Here is a 23,941-nt window from a genome sequence, read left to right on the forward strand (position 1 = left end):
CAGCTCCCCATTTGCCTCTTTGCCAGCCCAAGGCAGGGCAATCAGGTCATGGGCACACCCGGGGCTGTGCTTCCCTTCCCTTTGCTGCCACTGGGATGGGTAGAATTTACACCCTGACAAACCACTGCCTCCCACACTGCTGCTACTGCTGGCAGAGTCTGGGCCCAAGGGAGCTGCCGTGAGCACTGTCCACCAAGGTGGGCACCCATCCCTATGCCACCACCTTCTCTCTTTTCTTTGTGGCCTTCAGGAGGTCACCACCACTGCAGGATTCTGCTTTTGTGGAACAAGGTTCCCCTGCCTTTTCCACTCTGAGAAAGGCAAGAGGTTGTGGGTGAGCAAACCCAGGGATGGAAAGTGGGGAGATTGCATTCACCATACAGAAGAGCAGGGGGCCAGGGTCTGTTACTGCCTTGCCCTAGTGCCACTGTCAGCTGCCGGGGTGGCCAGTGTCCCAGGCAAACAAGGCCCTGTGTCCCAGCATGCCTGGGTCCCAGTGTGCCTGGACCTGGGCAGAGCCTTGGTCAGACTATTAGAAAGAACTGAGGTGACCATACAGTGACTTTTGTCAGGCCAGCCCGGCAGTAGCCATCCCAGGATGGAAGAGGACCAGAAGTAACACCAACAGAGCATCCTGGCTCCTAGCATCCTCCAACATACCCACAGCCCTGGCCCTTAGAATCCCTATGGGCACTGTTTGTCCCAGCCCTGCAGGCTGTGCCTCTGCATGCTCCACCCCTCAGGTCTCTGGGACAGTCCAACTGTGGAATAGCTTAGGAGTGGGACATTTCAGCTATCAAAGTGGCTTGCAGAGCACTGTAGTCTGGTGGCATATTGACCCCTATGACCATCCTGGGGCTCAAAACTTACAGTGCAGGAACCTGGTTTATTTTGTTCGGTCCATTTCCCAAGCATAGGTGGTTGTGGGATGTACTAGATTCCATAATGGTTGTGAAAAAGATTTGGAAAATCACCTGCCCAGGCAAGAGGCTGAGGTCAGAACAGGGACCCGCTCCTGTACCTGCCATGGCTATGCATTTCAGCCATCCTTGCTCAAACTGATGGATGAGCCTTGGGTCTCTGGTTCCAGTGCAAAATCCTGGCATACCTGATCATAGTCCCACCCAATGGGTGTGGCCTCCCTCCCAGCTGCCAGTTTCCCCATCAGGCCCTAGACCTTGCCACAACCTTTTCCATGTGTGGGAATGTGGGGCCGAACTCCATCCACAGTCTAGAACTTCCTGACAGGTTGGTTTGGGCATTGCTGACCCAGGAACCTCCCACTGACTCTGAAGGACAAGAGACCAGACAGCCAACAGAGACGAGGGTGAGTCCCCACAGTTTATTATGGAAGCCAATAAAAGAGCCACATTGAGTATTTCACAAAATGCATGACATTCATTGTTGTGATATGCAACATGGAATATTATATACACATCAAAACCACACGACAGGCAAAACACACACGCGGCACCAGCTCATACCAAAAAGAAACACACAAGTGCTTTATCAATATTAAAACAACTGTGATAAAAACATATTAATATTTTGAACCAAGTTTACAATAAAGAACAATTCATATTTTACTAAATAACAAATATTTAACAGCAAAAACTTTATACTAAATATCTATTTTGAATTATAACAAAAATAGTACTTATAATAGTTTATAAAGACAGACACAAAATTATAACATTTATGAAAAAAATGTGTATAAAATAATAGAAATCTGGGCAGGGTCAAAATGGTTGCCCAGAACGCACACGCCAGCGCCTAACTTTGAAAGTGCTTCAATCTGCAAGCCCGTGGCAGGAAGTTCTGTGGGGTTTAATTTTTTAATGTCAAGTTACAATAGTTAGGAATGTGAGAGAACATCACCCATTAATGCTACCACAATGAAACACACGAACACGGGACAGACACACCTACAGAGGGCACCTGGGCTAGGCCCCTTTGCCTGTCACCTCTGAGACCCATCCAGGCAGATCGTCTTTTCTTCCTCCCACCCTCTCCACACCTCCTGGGCTGGCCCCCCAAAAGGGAAGACCCCTGAAGCCTGCTGGGACCCTCCAGTGCCCCTGCCCCTCGCCAGGGCCAGGGTTACTGCATGCATCTTCAGTCCAAACTGGATGGCTGCAGGCAAGCGGGGCTAGCGCGCAGGAAAACGAACCTTCCAGGCACTGAGCTGGTTTGGGGGGCAGCATGCACCTATGTCATACACTTTGATGAGTCTTTACACATTTTGGTCTGTTTCAGATCTGGGAAAGGAAATTGGGGGATTATACTTATTTTTAAGTCCACGTTAATTTTGCTGCTAACATCTGTGCTAATGTTCTTGCTTGTGTCGGTTCTGTCAGGAAAATGCAGGAGACCACTGAAACATCTGGGAAGCACAGCTTACAGAGGAGTCCCGCTTGGCTGGTGAGACATGACAGTGGTCATCTAGGGTCAGGTTGATGTGGGATGTCATTCTGTGTTTTTATTTTCTTGCGAAGAGGACCCACTGCCTTTGTAACATACAAAACAATGGATGGAAAACAAAAGCAAATAGAAATCTGAAAACAGACAAAATTGCCTAGAGACTCACCAGAGCCCCACACCCTTCCAAAAGGGGTCCTGAGTGGCCAGCCCTCAAAAAGGCAGAGGCAGGAGCCCCTCCTCCTCCACCCAGTTGCCCCCACTGGCTGCTCTGCAACTGAACCACTTCTGACAAATCACACCTATGCCTGTCCTCTTCCTCCTTCTGGTCTCCTTCTCCAAGGCTTTCTATGGCAACCTCCTTGCAGTGTCTCCAGACCCCCTGGGGCCTGAGCCTTTGCAGAGGGAGGGCTCTCTCTACCTTACCTCTTCGCTTTCATCTCTGCCCACACCCTGAGCTGGGCTTGGCAGACAGTGGCATGGGGGTGGGGTGGGTTTAGGATGGGGGTGGGGCAGGGAACTCTCCCAAGAGCAAAGGGACAGAGAGTGAGGGTTAAGGAAGGGGAGGCAAGAAGTCCCTTCAGGAGAACCCGTATCCTTATACATCCTCACTTGGGAAGTGGCTGGCACTGGGGCAGGCAGTGAGCGAACAGGAAGTAGTGGCCCCAGATGCGCAAGCCCAGGGCTTTAACAGATGCGAGGAGGTGATAAAAACCACCAGGCAGAGACATTGGGTGTCTGACTCTGACATTAACCCTCAACAGGGAGCTGGGTTAGACCAGAGACCTGTCTGCTTGCCTCACATAAACCCTGAAAAGGAGAGCCAGGACAGAGCTGGTGATGTGTGGGGTGTGTGCTCCAGACCTCAGTGTAGCCAAGGTCAGTGAATAAATACGGGCTAGGGAGCAGGGGTGGGCAGCTGTAGCCAAAACCCACCTGGCTCAGTGGGTCCCATAGGGGAGGAGCGCCAGTGTGCCTGCCCAGGGCCACCAAGAAAGATGCTGGGGGTTAAGCCTATAGGCTCCTGTACCCCAAAGATGCTGGGGGTTAAGCTATAGGCTCCTGTACCCCAAAGATGCTGGGGGTTAAGCTATAGGCTCCTGTACCCCAAGGTCAGAAGAGAGAACAAATAGCAGCAATAGGTAATTTCCAATGTCCAGACTGGTCAGGCTGGTGCAGGGCACCCTCAAGGCTGGCGGCAGCTCTTGCCCTGCCCAGGTTAGCTTAGGTGAGAATCCCCAAGATGCTGTTCTGGACACATTTGAGCAGTGAAAGGAGGGTGAAGGGTGCCAAAGAGTGCTCCAAGGGGTCCCCCTCTTGTCTTCACTTCTGCCTTCACAACCACCAGACCACCAACAAAAAGACAGGGGGTAAGAGGAGGGAGCGTTCAGAGGCTATATAGCATACTCTGCTCTGCGGCTCAGCCAACTGGCGCTAACACTGTCGTGGGCACACAGAGCCCTGTCCCGGCCCTGTCTCAGGAGCTAAGCTAGGGGGCAGTGGAGATCCAAGAGAGCAGGAGGCAGGAGGAGGCGGGGCCCTTGTGGATTTGGGGAGGGTTTGCCAGAGAAGAGGCCAGAGGAGGACAGCATAGGGGGACTGCTGGCCTCCCACCCAGCCCCCCTCCTCACCCCACAGGTTTCTGTCTCTGTCCCCAACCCCTCTGCTGGGCTGGGCTGAGACCAGAGTGAGGCTACACCGTAGCACTCAGCATGGCCTCTGTCTCAGGCAGAATCTCATTCTGATTGGAGTCCAGACCAAAGAACTTGACACTGAGGCCATCCACAGGGTGCAAGACAGGGACCAAAGTGATGCGGGGGAAGGTCCGGGTGGCCAGCTCGAAGCGGCTGGTGCTGGCCAGCTCCACTGCCAGCACCTTCAGGAACAGCTTGGCCAGGTGTTTGCCCAGGCAGGTCCGCACACCACCACCAAATGGGAGGTAATGGAAGCGGCCATCCTTGTCCTCGCTGCGTGCCTGGCTGAAGCGGTCAGGGTCAAACACGTTCACATCCTTGAACACAGGCGCTGTGTCGTGAGTGTCTCGGATGCTATACATGACACTCCAGCCCTTCGGGATCTGGAAACCCTGGAGGGCGATGGAACAGGGGGTGCAGTGGTGAGAGCCAGAAGAGGCCCACTTACCTGTACTCATCCTCAGCTGTTCACAGCCTGTCTCTGACCAAAGGCATGCCCCCCCCACTCCCCACTCCCCCACCCCCCACTTGTTAGTTCAAGTCTCCACATGGTCACAAGCAGTATCCCATGTGACACACAGGTTGGCTTCATTTAGCTCCACATTTGGGGTCTCTCCCACAAGCTTGAAAGCTACTAGAATCAGGCACCGTTCCCTGCCTCCCACCCCCACCCCCATGCTGAGGACCCCAAGATGGCCACCTTTTCCTGGCGTTTAGCCAGAGCCCCAGCCACCCCACTACCACGGTGACTAGAGCCCAGTCTCACATCCAGTTCGAAGGTCTGCAGCACGGTACGGTAGCCACCAGAGATGGGCGTGAAGAGCCTCATGACCTCCTTGATAACGCAGTCCAGGTAGCGCAAGCCGCTGAGCGTGTCCAGGCGCAGGGTGCCCTCACAGGGGCAGCCACCACCATGCAGCAGGCCCTGGGCCCGCAGTTCCTCCCGCAGTTTCTCCAGCACAGCAGGGTGCTTCAGCAGCTGCATGATCAAGGATGTGCTGGCACTGGCTGTGGTGGCATAGGCGGCGAAGATCAGCTCCAGGGTACCATCCTGCGGCAACAGAGAGACAGGCACACAGGTTAACCTACGCAGCTGGCTTTCTCTAGAGCCCATCTGTACTGGGCCTTACCTTCTGGCAGCCAATACTTTTGTTCTGAGCTTTATTCTCAAAAGGCTCCTGGGGGACGCAGCTTGACCCCCAGCCTGACTGGAAAAGCATTGCTATGACTTAGGGCAGGACACAGGCCTGCTGGCTCCAGAGCTTCAGTCACTTTTTGCTTGGTGCTGGGACTCATGGCCAGCACCAGCAGGGCTGCTCAGTGAGCTCACAGGAAGAGAAAGGACATGCTGCAAGGGCTCTGTAGTGTGTGTGTGTGTGTGTGTGTGTGTGTGTGTGTGTGTGTGTGTGTGTGTGATGGGTAACTAGGTATCTATACCCCCAGTTTCTTCCTCCATCACCAGAAGAAGTGGTCAGAGGGCAGGCAGGATCTAGAAGCAGCACAATGCAGCAGCCAGGAGGACCCAAGAGGGGACTGCAGTGGAACCCAGAGGTTCCATCATCCCAAGGTCTGAGTACTTGCTAATGAAGCTACAGCAGCTTCTCCCCAGCTTCCTGGGAGAAGTCTAGATACCAGGTAATGGGGTGTAGAATGGGGGTGTGGATTGGGCATGAACAAGCCTTCCCAAGTGGAAGAGTTCCCCAGACAAGACTCTCCCTGCAGGACCAAAGATGGAGGCCAGCTGTGCTCAGACAGTGGAATGGACAAGAGTACCAAGCACGGCTGGGTAATCGGTAAGAACAGGGAGTCCGTATTACAACCAAACATCTCTAGAGTCTGGAGCTGGCCTCCAGGGAGTGGCCTCTGGGCATGTGTTTTCTCAGGACCATGGAATGAACTGAGGAGTAACCCAGCTCAATGGGAGATGCCATCAAGCCTCCGCCAGTTGGTTTGTAGGCCTGAGGGTCAATGTTCCAGAACATCTTAAGAACAAGAGATGGATAGGGGTATGATAGAGCTTACAGGATAGACCCACCCCAGCACATAGTGCTCACAGTCCCAGGCCATGTGCTACCGTGAATAGAGCAGCCCCAGGCATCCTTCAGAGCAAGGGCAAGGATGCCACTCTGCTGCTTCCGCTATTGCCACTGAGGCAGCTATTTCCACTGCTGCTCAGAAAGCTGGAGCAAAAGCAGCCAGACAATCCCGCACTCTGGGTGAGGGATGAGCAAGGGAGTTCCACAGTGGGGCTTGGTACTGCCCACCCACCTTCAGCTCCTGCATGGTCATTTCCTTGCCATGTTCCTTGCTGCTCTCAATGAGGATGTCCAGGGCATCCGAGTAGTCTTTGCCCTGGGTACACTGCAGCTTCTCACGGATAGCCTTCTCGAGGCCCTTCTGAAGGATCTGCCGAGCTTGGATGCCCTAGGGGAAAGCGGATTGTCAGCTCTTCCCAAAGGCAGGACTCTCTCTAAGCCTCCAGAACATAAGAAAGGCTCCAGTTCCAGCCCATTGCCACCTCTGCCCTCGTCTACCTGTTCCTATGTCCTGTGCTCCCTCCCAGCACCCTCTTTTTGCCTGCATCGGATACTCACCCTTCGGTAGCCACTGAAGGGAAGGTCCAAAGGAAGAGAGAAGACATTATCCACAAACTGCTGGTAAACCTCAAAGAGATGGCCCAGGTCCTCCTCAGGGATGCTGAAGCCCAGCAGCACACGCACGGCCATTCGGAAGGTAAGTCGCTGGGCCTCCTGATATACATTGATGGCCTCCGGCTGGCTACTCCACGCTCTAAGTGTGTCCTGGATTACCAGTTGGATCTTGGGCAGGTAGCTCTCTAGCGCCTCATGGCTGAAGATCTTGGAGAAGACCTGAAGGGCCCAGAGGCAGGTGGTAAGGGACCTGCAGCCAGGGGGAGTGCTGCCCATACTCCTCCTACCAAGCTCCCCGAGGGTGGCCCCAACCCAGATCCCTGTGCAGTTCCCTGCACTGAGCTATCACTTTACCACCTGTGTCTGTGAGAGAGCGAAGGCTCTCCAAGCCTTGGGCCACCACAAAGGCTAAGGTGGGGCCACACAAAGGAAGGGAGTATCTGAGTCCTAGGACCTTGGGCAGAAGTGTCAGGAGGGGGGGTTCACAAGTGTCTGTTTCTAGCACATATACGGCTCTCCTCTGCTCCACTATGGGCAGGCAAGAGAACCTATGGCGAGATAGAAAACAGGACTTTCTAGGGACCCAAACTGTCATCAGTCCTCAGGTAATGACTATGGGTGGAGATTTTAGGACGTGTAGAGGCTGAACCATTCAAACATCCACTGTGTGGCCAGGCCTCGAGGCAGTAGTGTTCTACCCAGGATATCGCAAAGTCAGACCTTTAATTCTGAACATCTTCTAGGACTCTCAAGGTCCCTGTTCCCATCTCCTGGCCTTGCACCCATCCCCCTGATTGGCTGGGCAGTGCCCTGCCTCCACCCCAGCATCAGTATGTTTTCACACATGATGGCCAAGAGAGGGAGGGTGTCTGTTTATTTACTTACAGCCTGTGGGTCTACTTATATCCCCACATACAAATCCAGAGCAGGAGGCACCCCCAGAGCTGGGGAAAGAGGAAGAGTGCAGGCAGGACGCCCACCCGCCCGTGCGCGTGAAACCACACAAGCACACGGCCCTCCCGTTTGCCCCCAAACACAACCACCGCACAAGCTGTAAATGTGAGAATTTCCCCTGCAGTCAGCTAATGGAGGAAAAGGTAAGATTTTCCTGGCCTGTGCCCTGCATGGCTAATGGGAGGGCTGGTTTGCAGAAATAACAGTGCTGGCCCTTCAGTGGCCCAGCCATTTCACACAATAGCACTTTCATTCCGCGGTTCCCAGTGGGCAGAGGGAGGGGAGCGAGGCCAGTGAGGGCCGGAGGACCATGCTGCCCAGGCCAGTTTCACCGCCAAGAAACAGCCTAAAGGAACAAGGGTGACAGGGGGTCTTCTAGGTCACTCACACCTTGCCCAGTTTGGGGGTTCTGGAGAATTTCCTGGCAGGGGGCTCCAGAGGAAGACTATATTGGACGCTGGAGCCCTTGTCCTGGTATTCTTAGAAGCAGGTTCAGCCTTCGGATAAGGGGTCTTAACGGGGAATGGAAAAGTGGACCCTCGCCCTCAGGAGTCCAGTTAGTGACTACAGACCAGAAGAGGGTTCTACAGAGAACAGAGCTCTGTGGGGTCACCAGAAAACAATGGGAGACCCAGAGGAAAACTCTTGGTGACAAAACACAGTGAAGAAGCCAGCTACCGGGCAGGAGGGGACAGCAGGGCCACACTGGCTGAGAACCAGCAAACTCCTGGAAATGGGATAGGGTAGGAAATGGCCCAGTGGAGATCTGGGCCCAAAGATGGCATGGGCAGGAGGGACAATATCACCAGAACCAGACAAAGCCAAGCAAGTAATCGGGAAACAGCAAGAAAATGGTAAGGAAGGTCAGATTGGGTGTCCAGAGAGGCATAACTTATAATAAGGGATTTGTCAGTGTGTGTCTAGGGTCATGATGCCTACCCTTTGACTTCCTTATCCATAAGATGGTAAGACCTACCCAAGAGACCTCTGGGATGTCTTCAAGACACAGAGCATCTTAGAACCTATTCTACTTTCTCAAGAAGAAGCCCTTCCCAGCAGCACAGCCCAATGGCACTTGAGCCCTGTGGAGACAGCCTGGCACCCCATACCTCACACTGCACCAAGGCCCTGGGGAGCCAGCACAGGCTACCCCAAAGGCTGACAAAAGAAGGGCTTTCTGAGAGGGGCCCACTGGGATAATGGGCGAGCCCCTTGTGCCCCTTAGGTTACATTCCCTGCGCCATCTAGCGACGGCTAACTGAATCACTTCTCTGGCCTGAGGGGCCCAGGAGGGCAGGCACAACCCAGAAAGACATGGAGAGGTCTGGGGCTGAGCAAGGAACTCTGTGGCAGGGGGTCCATACTTGTCCCCAAGTGGGAAGGGATCCTGAGAAAGGCCAGAAACCACTCTCCCCCTGGAGTCCCAAGAAGAATAGTGAAAGATCAGGCTCTTGCCTAGACCAGTCTCTGGCTGGCCACGCCTCTGCGTCTAGTTTCCCCATTGGTTTTCTGAAGAGTCCATCTAGATGTTTCTAAGTCCCTTTCTACCCAGATGCCCCCCAGTTCCCTCCTGCTCCCCTTTGAAAGGTGGAGAAAGCATAGGCATGAGGACCAAGCAAAGGCTGTTAGCAAGCATTCAAGCAGCAGCCTTTGCTCAGAGCCTCCAAGTCCATGGCCCTGCCTCTGGTTCAGCTGCTCTAGAGATTCAGGGGCCTCCCAGGTTCTGGGACGACGCCAGGTCTGCATCTCTGGGTCTGTGCCCAAGGCTAACAAGGCGGGCACTTCCCAAAGCGGGGCAGCCCAGAAACCACCAGCCACCTCGGAGGACAGCAGGAGGTGCCTGCCAGGGCAGGGAGAGGCCTGGGCCCCATCAGCTTGTTGGATCTGAGGCTGCTGGCCACTGGGGTCAGGCCTGGGGCACAGGGGAAGGTGCCTGGGAGCGGCTCAGTATGAAGACAGTTCTGGCCCAGGAGCACTGGCCCTGACCACAGGCAACACAGTGGCCAGGTTGTTTTGTGTTTCATGGGGTCTTCCCTGGGAATTCCCAGAATGAAGCCAAGAATGCCACACAAATGTCCATGGGAAGCAGCCAAACCCCAACAGAGCTCTGCCGATCAAGCAGCAGGTATGGACTTGGCAAGGGAATGGGTGCAGGGAGGGCAAAGAGAGAGGATCCTGGAAGAGACTTCAGAATGCCTACCCCAGTATCCCCATAGACTCACAAGACAGCCTGGAGGGAGGACTATTCTAAACATCCCTGAAGAACATTCCCTGGCCCTTTCCATCTCCCCAGTAACACAGTTACCTCCATTGTCTGTCTCTCCCTGTGGAAAGAACTTGATTGCATAGAGCCTAGAGTGTTCACCTCAGCTTGTCCAAGCCTAAATCCTTTCTAATTGTTCTTACAGATATCTTCTCTCCCAGCCAGACTTTCTCTTGCCTCTCTCTAATCTGGTGTCTCTGGGAGGGGAGGTGACCTTGTAAAAGCCCACAGCTCCACAGAAGCAGTACCGCCTGATCAGCAAGCAGTTGAGGGTGGATGGGCAACTCGACGGGCAGCCACAGCAGCGGGCAGGGCCTGAGAGGGAGCCCACTGCCCAACCAGTGACTCAGCTGAGGAGGAATGGAAGCTGCTGCCCAGGAGGGGTGGGGGCCAGGCAGGCCACCCAGCCAAGCCACCGGATCCTCGGCCTGTGGAGTGGAAAGAATAACGGAAGGCCGGCAGCGGCCTGCAAAGGGGCGACGCCAAGGTGTGTACTTTAGATTCCAGTAAGGAGGGGGACCAAAGAGGGTGTCATTCTCCAGTTGTCTGCAATGCCACCTGGCTCCCCTTCACCTACATCTGTCCTCACTCATCCCTTCCAGTCAGACAGGGTGAGCCAAGCAGCCCTCTACCCTACCTGCACACGTCTCCCTCCCCATGTGAGTACCCTGCTACCTAAACTCTGCCACAGGCCCCCAACCAAAGTACTAGAAGGGTGGGGAACAATTGGCTGCCCAGTTGCTTACCATCTTCCAGCTCCAAACCCCCCTTGGAAAGCTGAGAGCCAAGAGAAGGACTTTGGAACGTCATAGAGTACAGTCTTCTCCCAGCTGTAAGGATCCTTAAGGCCCTGGTTCACACCAATCTTTTAGGCTTGGGGAGCCCAGGATAGCTACAATGAATGGCATCAGGGCTCAGGGCCAGAAAAAGACTCCAGCCAAGCCTCCCCTCACCACACCAAGGTCACATTTGCTTTTCAAAGCTCGCAGGGTGAGGGGCTATCAGCAGGACAAAGTGGGACTGCAGGAGACATGAGGGGAAGGACAGAACGGAAGGAATACAGGAAACAGAAGCCCCACACTCACCTTGCCTGCTTCCCTGCACAAGGGCAAGCAGAGGGAGGTGCCCACACCCAGATGCCCTGGCAGCTGGCCTGGGCTTCCTCCCCCACTGACCTTCAAAGAGATCCACTCCTGCCACCCGCCTTCTCGGCAGCCCCTGGGCCCACTTGCTGGAGCTACCTTAATTTCTGGATGAAGGAGTTCGTCTAGCAGGACAAAGGCTTCGTTCCCTTGCGGCTGGGCTGTCTGGCTATGCTACCTACCTCCCTATGGACCCGGAAGCAGTTTGAAGCTTCTGCCCTGAACCAAGCCTGGATCCATGTGAGCATGTCTATGGCTACAGCCTGTGTGATGAGCCAGAGGTATCCAGAGCCTAGTAGGGCTGGGCTGGCCTCCCCCATGATTCTATTACCATCGATCACTTTGGGCTCTGCCCACCTGCTGGACAGGAAACCGGCTTTGCACTCCGTGGGCTCTTGGGTCTCCTGTCTCTCAGTGCTAAGACCCAGCTCCATCTACAGAGAAACGTGGCTGGAGAGCAGGAGGCTTTCCAGAAGAGCTACCTTCTTTTTCTCTCTTACAACTTCTTACCCCTACCTCCTCATCCAGACTCCACCTATCCTTCCTGGGCAGTTGGCCAGCCCCTCTGTACAAGCTGTCAGATAGGATCCTCTGCCCCAGGTTGGGAGGGTTTTCAAAGGAAGAGTCAAGGAGGGAGCGTGAGGCCTGGCTTCCAGGGGTGATGCAATCAGCCTAGGGGGACACTCTGGAGTTCTGCATGCAGTCCCACCCCTGCTAGCCCTAGACCACCAGGGCAGCCAGGGCCAACATGTGGAGTGCATGCAGGGATGCCTGTGAGAAGCCCTCTCCCAACACATCTGGCTAGACCTCCCAGAGAAGGGGTAGTCACCCACCTCGATGGAAACAGTGACTCTTCTAGTTCTCAGCCAGCCATGTCCCAGCACACCTGGGCCCCACTTCCTGCACATTCATCCTAACCAGGCTGGGGCGTGGCCCTCACTGTAATGTGAGCTGCATCACCCTCACTCTGGCCATAAGGTGCCCTCCAGGCTTTTGCATCTTCAAAACTGACCTATCTCTTCAGGGCAACATGACCATTTAGAGACATGGCCCCTGAGTATTCAATTCTTGTCCTTCCTATCAGGTTCTACTTCCTGAGGGCAAGGATCAAGCTCCTCACTTCTTAGTACCTATGAAATTAAGTAAACAGGATCCCAGAACACATTTCAGGGTGACTTGAGAAGGATCCTACCTACGTGACCACCATAAAGCAAGCACGCATACAGAAACCCCCTCTGGATTTTGTTTCTGGAGCTTGGGTCAATATGTTCTGGCCTCTGACCACTCTCTATCCCCAAGAGCAAAAAGGCCAGGAGCTCAGAAGAAGGGACTCCCCCACAACTCCCCAGGCATACCATTCATCTGTCCCGTTCCCTTCCTTGTCCCCTTGCTTCATTCAGATGGACAATGTGGACTTAGACCTTGGCTTTTCCTGTCCAGGCCTTTCCCACCTGACTCCTGGAAGACAGGGCAACTCCGAGCTGTAAGAGGGTGAGCTTTCACTGCATTGGCCAAAGCCAGAGCCCTGTGTGAGCTGAGCCCTGAGGGGAGCTGGACCTCACTCTGGTCCTGGTCAAGACTTTTTCCTTCCTCTCAGCACCTTGCCCCACCCCAGCTTCCTGCAGCCCCAATAGGCAGGTCCTGGTAGTGCTGCAGGCTAATGTTGCAGGCTGAGTGATGACTGGGGGTTCAAATCTCAGTCTAAATCATAGATCCCTCTGCACCAAGCCTCTGAAAGGAAGTGAGGAGACAGTAGCATGGAGTTGGATTCCCAGAGATTGCAGCTCTCTTTCTCTTTGCTCCTTGCAAAGAAGCCTTGATGGGGGTCTCAGAAACTCAAGCGGATAACCACTGCCCCCAGCCCAGCCCCCATTTGCCAGCAAGCTGTGTTAACTGCTGCCAGCATCCCGTCAGGCCTTAAGAAGCCCTTATGTAGAATTCTTGGGAGACCTGCACATCTTCCTTTGAATTTTTTCTCGTGTGTGTGTGTGTGTGTGTGTGTGTGTGTGTGTGGTTTCTTTCGTGCCTGCCAGGGAGAACATCAAAGCTCAGAAGCTGCATCAATGATTGTCCCACTACTCCCCAGTTACCCAGACCACCTAACAGTAGGGCTGTTGGCAAAGGGCATGATCCCCGCGGTCCCGTCCACCCGTTTCCTTGTTCCAGTGCTCCTCCCCAAGGCAAGAGGCCCCTTTCTTCTTCTTAGGTTCCAAACCTGAACGAGTCCTCTGACCCAATGGAAAAAACAGAGTGAAGGAGCCTTGCAGCCTCCCTTCTGGCGGCTTCCAGCCCAAGGCCGGCGCCCCGCCCGCCCGCCGGCCGGCTCAGCCTTCGGGTTACTGCAGTTCAAACAGCACGTGCCGCCCGCGCTCCCAGCCCAGCGGTGGCGGCGGCGCAGCTGGAGGGGGCGGGGAGGCGTGCTGCTTGCGCTCTGGCTCGCCCGCTGCGCGTCTCTGCTCTAGCTCGGGAAATCCACCGGATAAACACCCACTTTCTCTTCCTCTTTCTGGAGGCTGGGTGCGCTTTGAACCTCAGCGCACCTAGACTGCTCTCCCAGCCCTTGTCCTCCCCGCCCCCACCGGCCTGCAAGCCAGTCAGGGCAGGGGCCCCAAGCCCACCCAACCTATTCCCGGGGCTAGGTAAGGAGACCGCTGCCCACAAAGTATCTCCAGTCCTGCAACACACGACAGAATCGCCTTCCAGGCAACCTGTAGCTGCTCGGCCAGGTTTGGTTTTAGCATGATCGGTCTTTGGGGCTTTATTGGGGGAAACTTTGAGAAATAGGTTTGAGGAGTGGAGGGTGGAACAGCCCGCCCCGCCCCCTTCTTTTTTTCAGTATTGTGGCGCACTGAGCAACCGCATCCATCACTGCAGACCCCACACGTACAAGCTTTGTCCAGACCATATCCAGGCAGGCCCCACTGACCTTAGTGGTGCCACCGTGCAGTGGGCCAGCTGGTCAAAAGGTGCATCAGTGTGGATCAAGAGGAGGCCCAAGCCGAGCCCGGATTCGGGCAGGAAACCCTCTAGGCAGGGAAACTCAGATTTCTGTGCTCCTTACCCGAGAAAGGCAAGGGTCTGCGCTCTTACCTTGCGCTTGTTGCGGTGGATGTCGCCAATGGAATTGGCCACCGTGTTGGGGCCCAGTAGCACACGTGCGCTCCGCGGCCATTCGGTGCTCACTAGCTGGTGTTCACCCAGGAGGATCTTGCGCACGTTCTCCGCACCGGTCACACGGATCAGCGGCCGACCAAGCAAGTGTGTTTTGAAAACGTTGCCATACTTCTCCCGGCGCGACGACTGGAAGTCGGAACCCTGCGGGAATACACCAGAAGCCTCTCAGGGCTCACAGAGACTCTTTGATGCCCTTGCATCCAGCCCCACCCTAGGCACCGGCCATCCGGTTCCTGTCATCCCCCAATATTCAACGCAGGCGCACATGTACCACACACACACACACACACACACACACACACACACACACTTATGGGTTTTATTTTTCACAGCGTGCATTAGGACTGGGAAGTGGGACCTGAAGAGAAATAAATAATGCGGGAGGACTGAGATGCAGGGGCACCCACGGAAGGCTGTTTTTGGTAATGTTTTTTTGGGGGGGTATCCCCGACGACTGAACCTGAAGCTGGAGCCTGCTCCCCCACCCCTGCTCGGCACAGTCTCTCGGAATAAATATTTCCAGGCTCTAGGCCACGGACTGGCGAGACCCCGCAGGGTGGCCGCAGGCCAAAGATTATTTATAGCGGCGAGTTGTGCATGCCCGAAGGCTGTCCCCAGAGAAGGGGGTTGGAGTTTCCTCTCTGCTCCGGTGTGGCCCTCCGTGGGCTCCGCAGGGTGGAGTCTTGGGCCCAGAGCCATGACTCTCTTGAAACATTTGTCCTGGGAATAACTGGGACGAACTTTTGTCACCGCCCTGAAATTTGGAATTGGAGCACCAGGAAGGTGCTTCTGAGGGGCGGTGGGTTGAGGCGCGGTGACCCGCGCAGGTAACTGGATCGCGGGGCCCTGACCGATCCCTGTGCTCCACGTCCAGCTGCCTGTAGTGCCGGAAACCTTCATATTATTCGCCACCCAGCCCGCCTTAACTCTTCTCCCGCCAGGGTGCACCCGGTGCAAAGAGGCTGAGAGCCACCTGTGCAGTCTTTCCCGCCGGACTGCAGAACTGTGGCCGGGGCTCTCGCCTTCGTGTTCTCTCAGGAACGCGTCGTGGCTCCCTCCACCCGGAGACAGAACTCTCCCCTTCTCCCAGGTTGTGTCCCCCGCCCCACTTTCCTTTCTCCAAGGGAAACTATACTCCAGTTAGAAGTGAACACGCCCCAGATGCGAAAAGTGACTACAGAACCCAGATTCCTAATGGCTTTTCCACATGCTTCTGGGCCCGGCTCGCGACAGGGAACGAGCCGGAACCCCCGCGCCACCTGGAGGGGCTGAGTCGGGGACGCCCCCATCCAGACGCCGGTTTAGACGGCGCCGGCTCCTTTAAGAGAAGTCGGGCGGAGGTGGGGTGCGGCAGAGGGGGGCACCGAGCGGGGTTCCCGTCTTCGTCTGCCGCGCAGTCTCCCTCGGTCGGTCTCACTCCGTCTCTCCTCTCCCGTCTTTTCCTCTGTTTTTCTTTTCTTTCGACACAAAAGTTGGGTTGTGAATTTTCCGAGGTCGCCGCCGCCTCGCCCCCACCCCCGCCTCTGATCTGCCTAACTATAATTAAAGTGCGTTTTTTGTGGCTTTAATAAAGAGTTATTTGTCCGCCGTTTCCACGGCCTTCACAAAGAGGACTTTCATAGGGGCGGCCGTTCGGGCCTCGAGTCCAATTTATACAAAAATGTATTTTTAGCCCTGGGCTCTGTTTAGATGGTGCTTAGTGGAAACCGAGAGCCCTTGGAGGTCCCCCGTAAAATCTGATAAATTACTCCGAAAAAAACACCGGATTCGGAGGGTTCGCTTTAACCCCTTAAGCACCCCTGATCCCTACCCCCGGGGGATCGGACCCCCAGAGACACGGATGCCCTGGCGAAGGGTGCCTCTCTGACTTCTGTGCTGGCTGCACCACACCCGCAAGGGCCCTTGTGGGACTGAGAAAAGGGGCAAGGGACATGGGGGAGGGGCAGGTCAGGAAACAGGATGGGAACGATGATTCCGAGGCTTTGCTTTAAGCAGGGGGGAACCGTTGCCCACTTGACTTATTTTATTTTCTAAATTCCCGGCTAAAGCCTGGACCACCGCCACAGTTAACCCTTTAAACGTGGAGACAACAAACAGACAAAAGAGATTTTGTCTCTAAGGATCGTCCGATTGGTTGACCCCACCCAATTGGACAAGCAACCCCCCCAAAAGAGATGGTCCTACTGTGAGGCATGGAGAAATGGAGGGGGGAATCTCTCAAGCCCCCTCCATACCCACTCCTCTCCTGTCACTCGACCTCCGATTGGGCGCAGTGGTGTGTGTGTGTGTGTCTGTATGCCCACGCGCACTAACTGCACGCGTCTATTAATTTCAAGCCAAGCTTTCGCACGTCTAAACCCATAGGTCCCCTCGCACGCGCGCTCATCTTTCATTTCTCCTTTTGAGGGGTTGGGGTTGTCTGTTTAGGGATATTCAGGCTGTCCTTAAGTCCGTGAAGCGATCACCCGCCTGACAAACTCACCTCCCGCTGTTACACCAGAGGTGCACCCCCCCAAAAAAAATCCCTGGGGTGTATCAAATTGCAAAAGCGATTGTCTAGCACTGGACGAGGTTAACTCCAGGTTAATCTGCCTGCTACTTACCTGGGTCTGGTCCTCAACGAGCCTGGCCCCAACTGTCACCAGAGTGGAGTTGTGAGGCGTCCAGTTGCATAGGCACACTCTGGATTTCTTGCATAGCTTTCCCAGTTTCCCTCTGCTAAACTGTCCCCACCCAATAAGCAAACAGACCCTTTTCCCCGAAAGCTGAGAGCTCTCAGCTCTCTTGCCTCGAATTTCCCTTAGGTTACCTTTTTCCTCTCCCACCATAACACACAGACACAGACGCGCGCGCGCACGCGGACACACACACACACACGCACACGCACACGCGCACACACAGAATTGTGAGTAGCACCTTATATCAGTCCAATTGTACCTGAGCCGGATACACTGCAGAATGTTGCCCGGGTCTTAGTGTGGGCTATTCCAAGCTGCCACTGGCCCTCTCTTTTACCTCTCAGAGTCTAGGTAGATACCCAGGACGCTAACACAGACTGGAGCTCAGAGACAGAGACGAAAGCTAAGTGACATCGGTGACTCCAGACTTGGGCGCCAGCAGCACAGGCGCACCACACTTGGGAGCCATCTCTGCTCCTCACGACCCCAACCCCCATCATCTGCCCTCTGAACTAGCTCACCCGGCGCCCGAGGACTCCGAGCCGCACTGCTGGAGAGCTGGGGAAACCCAGGCGGCGCCGACTGAGGCAGAGAGGGGCGGGGCGGGGACCGGCTAGTCCAAGCGTCCGAGTGTCCGAGCTACCGGCGCCCCCTGGCCGGGCACCCGTGGCTAGCGGACTCTAGGAGCAGCTGGGCGAGAGTGCGCTTACCTGTAGCAACCAGTGGCCGGTCTCTCCGATGAGCGGGAATCCCATGGAGCCCTTGGGGATGGGCAGCTTGCAGCTCTTGTCGCGGGTAGCCGCCCAACGCAGCTGCCACAGCTGCTGCGACACCGCCAGCAGCAGCGTCACGGACACCAGGCACGCGGCGAGGGTGGCCAGTGCCGACACCAGCTCCAAGCCCTCAAAGAGCATGTTGGCGGTCGCTCGGGGGATTGGCTGTGCGGGCCGCGAAGGGGGAGGGGAGGGCCGGACTAGAGTGACGGGGGAGGGGAGGCTGCGGCCGGGGGTCCTGGCAACCCTCGGGCGAAACCCAGGAGATGGGGCCCAGAGAAGGGGTCTGAAGGCTGCGAGGTGATCGAAGAGAGGGAGGAAAAAGATTTCCTGGAAGAAGAGAGGAGACACGAGGCGACTCGAGGTGTAACTTTGTTTGTTTGTTTGTTTGTTTGTCCCTTTACGCGGGCTTAGGGCTGCTCTGGGGAGGTGAGATGGAGCTGAGTCAAGCTGGTGAGCCTGCTCTCCCCTCGACCATCACACTAGAAAAACTTTGGAAAACTTTATCCACCAGAAGCCTCTCGGAAGCTCCCTACCCTGCTCAAAGCGAGGGGAGCAAAAAGAAGGGGAACCGAGAGCTAGCGGAAAGTGCGGTCAATTTATCAAAAGTATACCTTCAAAATTTCTAGGTGCATAAAAAGGAAAAAAATCGGAATGCAAAAATTCCAACGAACCCAGAAACTTTGGGGGCTTGGGAAAAGGCTCCCCAGATGAGACGAGTGCAGAGGCTGGAACCGCCGCGGCACCCGGAGGCGGGCGAGGCGGGCGCGTTGGCCCGAGCGCGAGCGCGGAGTCGGCGGGACGCAGCCGGGAAGGGACGCAGCCGGCGACAGAGCCCCAGGCGGGCGCTGGGGCGGCGGCGGCGGGCGGGAGGGGTGAGGCGGGGTGGGGTTGGGGGGGGAGGTGGAAAACCCGAGCCCGGCTATCTATCAATTAAGAAAAGGCAGTCTGTCCCGGGACGCAGTCTCTCGGCTCTGGCTCTGGAGTTGCTGTTGGGGAAAAGAAAAGAGAGGAGGGGGGAAAAAGAAAGAAAGAAAGAACGGCAAAAAGGGATGAAAGAGGGGGAAAGCAGGAGGCAGGACTTCAGGGCTGGTGGTTTGAAAAGCGTCTCTCAATCTGATTTGATCCAAGGCAAGGCGATGCGTGTGTTTATATAGAGGCGGGAGGCGCGCCGTGGGCTTGCGGCCAGCTCCCCCCCTGGGCGCGCTCACAAAGCGGGAGGCGTGGTGAGAGGCCGGCCGGCTGCCGAGCGTGTGAGCTCCCGCCGGCCTCCCGCCCAGCCGCCCCGCCCGCCGCCCGCCGGGGACCCACTTGTAGGCGCCTCAGGATCAAACTCAGTTCACCTCGCGCCTTCTTTTCCTTCTCGCCCGCGTCTCACCGAGTCCAGCACCTACGGACGGATGAGATGAGACACACACGCCCCCGCGCGCGTGCACACACACACTCTTGAGCGCGCGAACACACGCAGCGCGCGCACACACCACACACACACACACACACACACACACACAAACACACACACTCCAGACACACAAGCGCGCGCGGTGCTCACTCTCTTGTTGCCCGTTTGGCTACTAAGCTACTTCGCTCCCGCCTTTTCTCCCTCCTGGGTCCCCGAACCCGTCTTCCAGCTTCCCGCAGTCCCCTCGTGGAAAGCCCTTGTCGGATTGCCCACATAGGTTGGGGCTTGCCAGAAGTCTACCGGTAGCCTATCCTGCGGGATTCCGCGGGTCCCCGCAGGCTGCAAGTACCACGTAGGTGTCATTCCCTCCCAATTGCCTCTGAGCTTCTCCAAACCTCAGTTGTCAAGATCCACATGTCTCTTACCATAGAAGGCCTGGAGGGTCACCAGTCTTGTGTCTGTCCCGGGCTACCGACGCTGAACTCTTCTCCAACACCTCCGAGGACACCCTCCCACCCCAGTCGCCCCCCCCCCCAACCCACGCATTATGTAGTTACAAGTCAGCAGCCAGCATTGTCCTAACTAATTGCAATACTGGTCCCGGAAAACGTCCAGTGCCTGAGACAAATGCGGTGGCCCCTGCAACCAGGAGGCCTGTACAAACGTTCATTGATACGTTTGAATAAGTAAACATGTTTGTGATCCCGGCCACCTTCTCAGAGCCTGCTCAGAGCCGGCCACAGGGAGCCCAGAGCGTGAGTCTGTGTGATGTGTGATTGTGGCTCCAGGCCGCACCTGCATGTGCTCCCGCCTGACGTCGACCCGACGTTGGTGGAGAGTTGGGAGTCTTTCCTTGTGTCTGCGCATCCATGGATCTGCCTGTTACATGACCTCTCCTGAGAGCCTGGGACGGAGTGTGCACACCAGCGCCCCGACATCTGCCTGAGTAGCGCGTAGCTCTCCCTGTCCCGTGCCTCCAGTTTTTCCCCAGCCCTCTTGTTCTCTCGTTCCACTCCCACACTCCCAGAGAAAATAATGATAAATCATCCTAGGCACCCCAACTGTGGTTTAGTGCTGGGTTTGTAAAGAAAACTAACCCACCCTTCCCTGTTAATCGTCCCCTGCATCCAGAACTTGATCTGCTTTAGAGTTCACTAGCAGAAAATGCGCTAAAGTCGCTAAGACGCGCGCTCCTGAGCTGCTACGAGAGCGCTGCCTACTCTGACAAGGCGGGCAACGGGCGTGCAGAGCTCGGCAAGCTCCGCTCAAGCTCCTAGTTCTGGGTCGGCTCACGCTCACTCTTTGCCCTGGAACCCCACCTGGTGGATAGTTGTAGTACTACATCTGCAGGGGACAGCATCCCAGCTTCGTTCACTAATTGTCTTTTCTTAGCCAAACACCAGCTCCAAACTGCCAATTTGAAGGCATTCCTAGAGGTCCAGTTTAAAAGTACCTAGGCTGTCCACCCCACAGAACAGCTGGAACTTGGACACTCAGTTCTATCAGGACCAATGTAGCCCCAGAAATAAGAGAGCTGGGGGGGGGGGGTGTGTCCATGTAGGGGAAATTTGACTTTACACGACTGCTTGGCAACCAAAAGTAATGAGGCCAGCAGCATTCCAATCTCTCTGTCATGGTGGCAGAGTTTGGTTGGGGAAATTTCAGGGGCCTTGCTGTCTTGAGGTACCCTAAAAATATGGCCAGGTTCCCAAAAGTACCATCTTCCATTTTGCCTGATGAAACAGGTGAAATGGCTTTCGGGAAAACCCACCACTGGGCCATCCACCTGTGGGCAGAGGGACACTGGCATAGGCAGAAGGAGGTACACAATGAGGAGGCATGGAAACGGGTACTGAACCTATACAAGGGCATACACACGAGAGCCTATCCATAGCCAGGAAGTGCCCCATTTAAGCCACCAAACCGAAACCACAGGACCGGCCCACTCGGGTCAAAAGTCCACTCTCTCCAGTACGTCCTCCCACTCTCTGGCTTTGGGAACTCTTCTGCTCCTCTCTGCCTGGCCTTTCGTCCCACTCAAGTGTGAAGTGGGGCGGGAACATGGAGGGAATTCTAACTCCTTGTGGCTGAGCTGCCAAGTGAGGTCCTGGAGAGTGTCCACGGGGACACTTAGCCCACAGCAACAGCTGCAGTATTTCCTAATGGGAAGTGTCTCTCTTCACGTCCCAGTGAGTACCGAGGAGAGAGGCAGAAACACAAGTGGTGATATACACGGCTTCTTGGAGGTGCTGCGGGCTGGCCCGAAGGTTGTGCCTAGCACTTGTGAAGAGGCTAGCTGCACAGAGGGAGGCCACGAGCCACCTCTGCTGCTCACACTCACAGAAGAGACAATTTGGTAGTGCCCTGGCTGGACTTCTGATGCTCGTGCCAGATGGAGGCTCACTGCACAAGCCTTTCCTAAAACAAACCTTTGACCATATTAACCCTGAATCCTGGTCACAGGTAGACACTGTCTTTGACCCCAGGCTGAGTCTCTGTACAGACAAGCATTTCCAGGTCCACTCTAGACCACAGAGTACAGCCTTTGCCTTCCAGACTGTCCCTAAGCTAGGACTCAACCCAGAAGTCTCCTGAGGCAGGCTAGGGCTCTAGGTGAGAACACTTCTGTTATCGGGAACTTGAAATGATCTGCTTGTATCCAGATGGGCAGGCCAGTGCCGGTAATCTCTGTATGGCTCACAGAATCCTCTCCACAGTCCTGGCACATCTAGGGCCTCTAACTCTTGCCTGCAGTGCGGGGAAGCCTGGATTCAGGGAGTGTCCCCAAAGCGCCCCAGGTAGTTTGAAATCAGCCAGAGCAAACGGGAACCTCAGTCAGGGAACACTGGGTCTAGGGAAATTCTGCCTAGGTGACATTTGAAGGGCTTGGTAGAGAGGCCTGAGAGAATGTGGAGGGAGGCCTCAAGTACTGTTTGAGTCTGAAGACAAGGAGCAAGGCAAATTCCTCTAGGACTCAAGAAGTCCCTGTGCACAGATCTATTTCAAGGCCCACTCCTCAGAACAGAAAGCTACCAGGGTGGCTACGTGTCCCCAGCTTTGTGCACAGAGAGGGGACAGTGTCCCTTCCGTGACCTTCTCCGTGTGCATTCCTATTACCCAGCAGCTCCCTTCCACACACTGCACACGGTGCTGCAAGGTAACACCATTTTTAAAGGAATTTGTATATCCGCTTGCAGAGAAAAGTGCCCAGTTTGCTCTACACCCTCTCCTACCAGTGCACATGTCCCCTGAATTGGGACACACTCTATTGGACAGAGGAAATCCTCCATTTTATACTCAATTTGCATAATGTAGGCCCTGACTTTTTTCTTCTGGTTGATGCTTTAATTTCTTCACCCCAAAACTTTTCATTTCTCTAGCCAGCGATGAGTAAAAATGGGAACAAAGGGAAGCTGGGGACAAAGAGACCAGGCGATGGCGGTGGAAAGCACGCCTGGGCACTTAAGGACCAACTGTGTCTGCCCCGTGTCTCCCAGAGGTCTGGGACAGTGCATCCGGAAGGATAAAAGTGGCGACTCTACCCCAGAGTTCTCTCTGACTATCCGGCTAGACCCAAGGAGCCCTGGGGAAGCTCATCTCAACCGCGTCCCTTTCTCCTCCCCAGGGTCTCAGGCTGGCTCTGTTTTGTTCTAAGGTCCTTCTGCACCCTGCTTAAAAGGGCCCTAGTCCCTTGCCTGTAACAGTTCTGGGAAAGCAGGTCCTGCCCAACCCTTTTGTACAGCTTAGGTGGGAACTGCAATCCCTGTAAATAAGAAGCGGCCCCTCGCCCTGGATTCTTGCTCTTGCCCCATTGTTCTCTGTGCCTTTGCCCACCTTCCAGCCGCTCTGTGCCCTCCCTCAGAACAGGCGCTACAAGGTCAGTGGTAGCCTTCTGGTGCCCCAGAAACTCAAGGACAGGTTAGAGGACATTTCATGAGCGTGCCCTTGCTCTTGAGGGAGGGGCTGGACCCCTGCTGTCCAATATATTATGAAAATCACCCCCAGTGCTAGGGACTGCCTCTCTGGAGCCTGCAGAGCTAAATGCTCCGTTCTCCAGCATGGCTTTAGGGTGTCTGGCTATGCAGAGAACTCAAGGATCCCTTTCAAACTACCTCCTACCTGCACCCCACTACTCCCCAGACTCTTTGGAGGTGCCATCCTGTTGATCACTGCCACCAAGTCCAAGGGTGCGTTAAGTTTCTGCCGATTTATCACTAGGCCTTCTTTCCTTATTTTTCTCTGTCCCTTAGGAGACTCGCCCCACCCTGCACCCACACCCAGGTACCTCCAGTTCTTTTCTTGATGTTTTTAAAAAATAAGTAACAGTCCACATGCAAAAGGTTCAACCTGGCAGAAGCCTGACCCCTCACTCGCAACTCCGCAGACAGGCCTGGCTAGAAGGAGCCCCTCACCCACCCACATATAGTCCCCTGGGGAAGAACTTTCTCTTTTCCCTTGTAGGCAGCAAAGTCACTGCTCGCCTCACCTGGGGAGGCCTCAGCTCCAGACACCTTGCCCAGAAGGAACTATTATAGAGAAGTGGTAATCTCCCCACCCTCTCACATCAGAGCCCCCAAACCCAGACCTCCCTCTGCCCCACACCCAAACCCAGTCCAAAGCAATATGAAAATGGACTTGCCGATGGAAGGTTCAAGGAGCACAACTGAGAGCTGTGTCCGAAGGAAGAGCCTGCCCGATGGCAATGGGTATGGGCAGTGCCCCAGGCTGGCTGTGGCTGGCAGGGACACTGTCGCAGCGATGGCGCTCCCTCAGACCCAGGGAGCCAAGAGCC

The 23,941-nt window shown here is 55.4% G+C and overlaps 1 protein-coding gene across 1 annotated transcript; it reads right to left on the minus strand.

Moving 5' to 3' along the window:
• Positions 1-1,333: 1,333 nt before the first annotated feature.
• LOC102000029 (cytochrome P450 26B1) lies at positions 1,334-19,161 on the minus strand. Its single transcript, XM_005369832.2, has 6 exons — positions 17,685-19,161; positions 14,213-14,437; positions 6,707-6,982; positions 6,381-6,536; positions 4,879-5,163; positions 1,334-4,504 (listed from the first exon to the last, which is right to left on the minus strand). Exons 1-6 carry the CDS (start codon positions 17,886-17,888, stop codon positions 4,112-4,114), a joined length of 1,539 nt encoding a protein of 512 aa, XP_005369889.1. The 5' UTR covers positions 17,889-19,161; the 3' UTR covers positions 1,334-4,111.
• Between the last annotated feature and the right edge of the window lie 4,780 nt (positions 19,162-23,941).

Source organism: Microtus ochrogaster, unplaced genomic scaffold (genome assembly GCF_000317375.1).
Source record: "Microtus ochrogaster isolate Prairie Vole_2 unplaced genomic scaffold, MicOch1.0 UNK62, whole genome shotgun sequence".
NCBI classification, from domain to species: Eukaryota; Metazoa; Chordata; class Mammalia; order Rodentia; family Cricetidae; genus Microtus; species Microtus ochrogaster.

What these genes read in the sequence shown, in the direction of transcription:
- LOC102000029 (XM_005369832.2), bottom strand. Translation starts at nt 17,888, where the DNA reads ATGCTCTTTGAGGGCTTGGAGCTGGTGTCGGCACTGGCCACCCTCGCC. An exon ending in TCCACCGCAACAAGCGCAAG is followed by an intron (nt 6,983 to 14,212) that starts GTAAGAGCGCAG and finishes TGGGCCCTTCAG; the next exon opens with GTCTTCTCCAAGATCTTCAG. An exon ending in TGCAGACCTTCGAACTGGAT is followed by an intron (nt 4,505 to 4,878) that starts GTGAGACTGGGC and finishes ATCGCCCTCCAG; the next exon opens with GGTTTCCAGATCCCGAAGGG.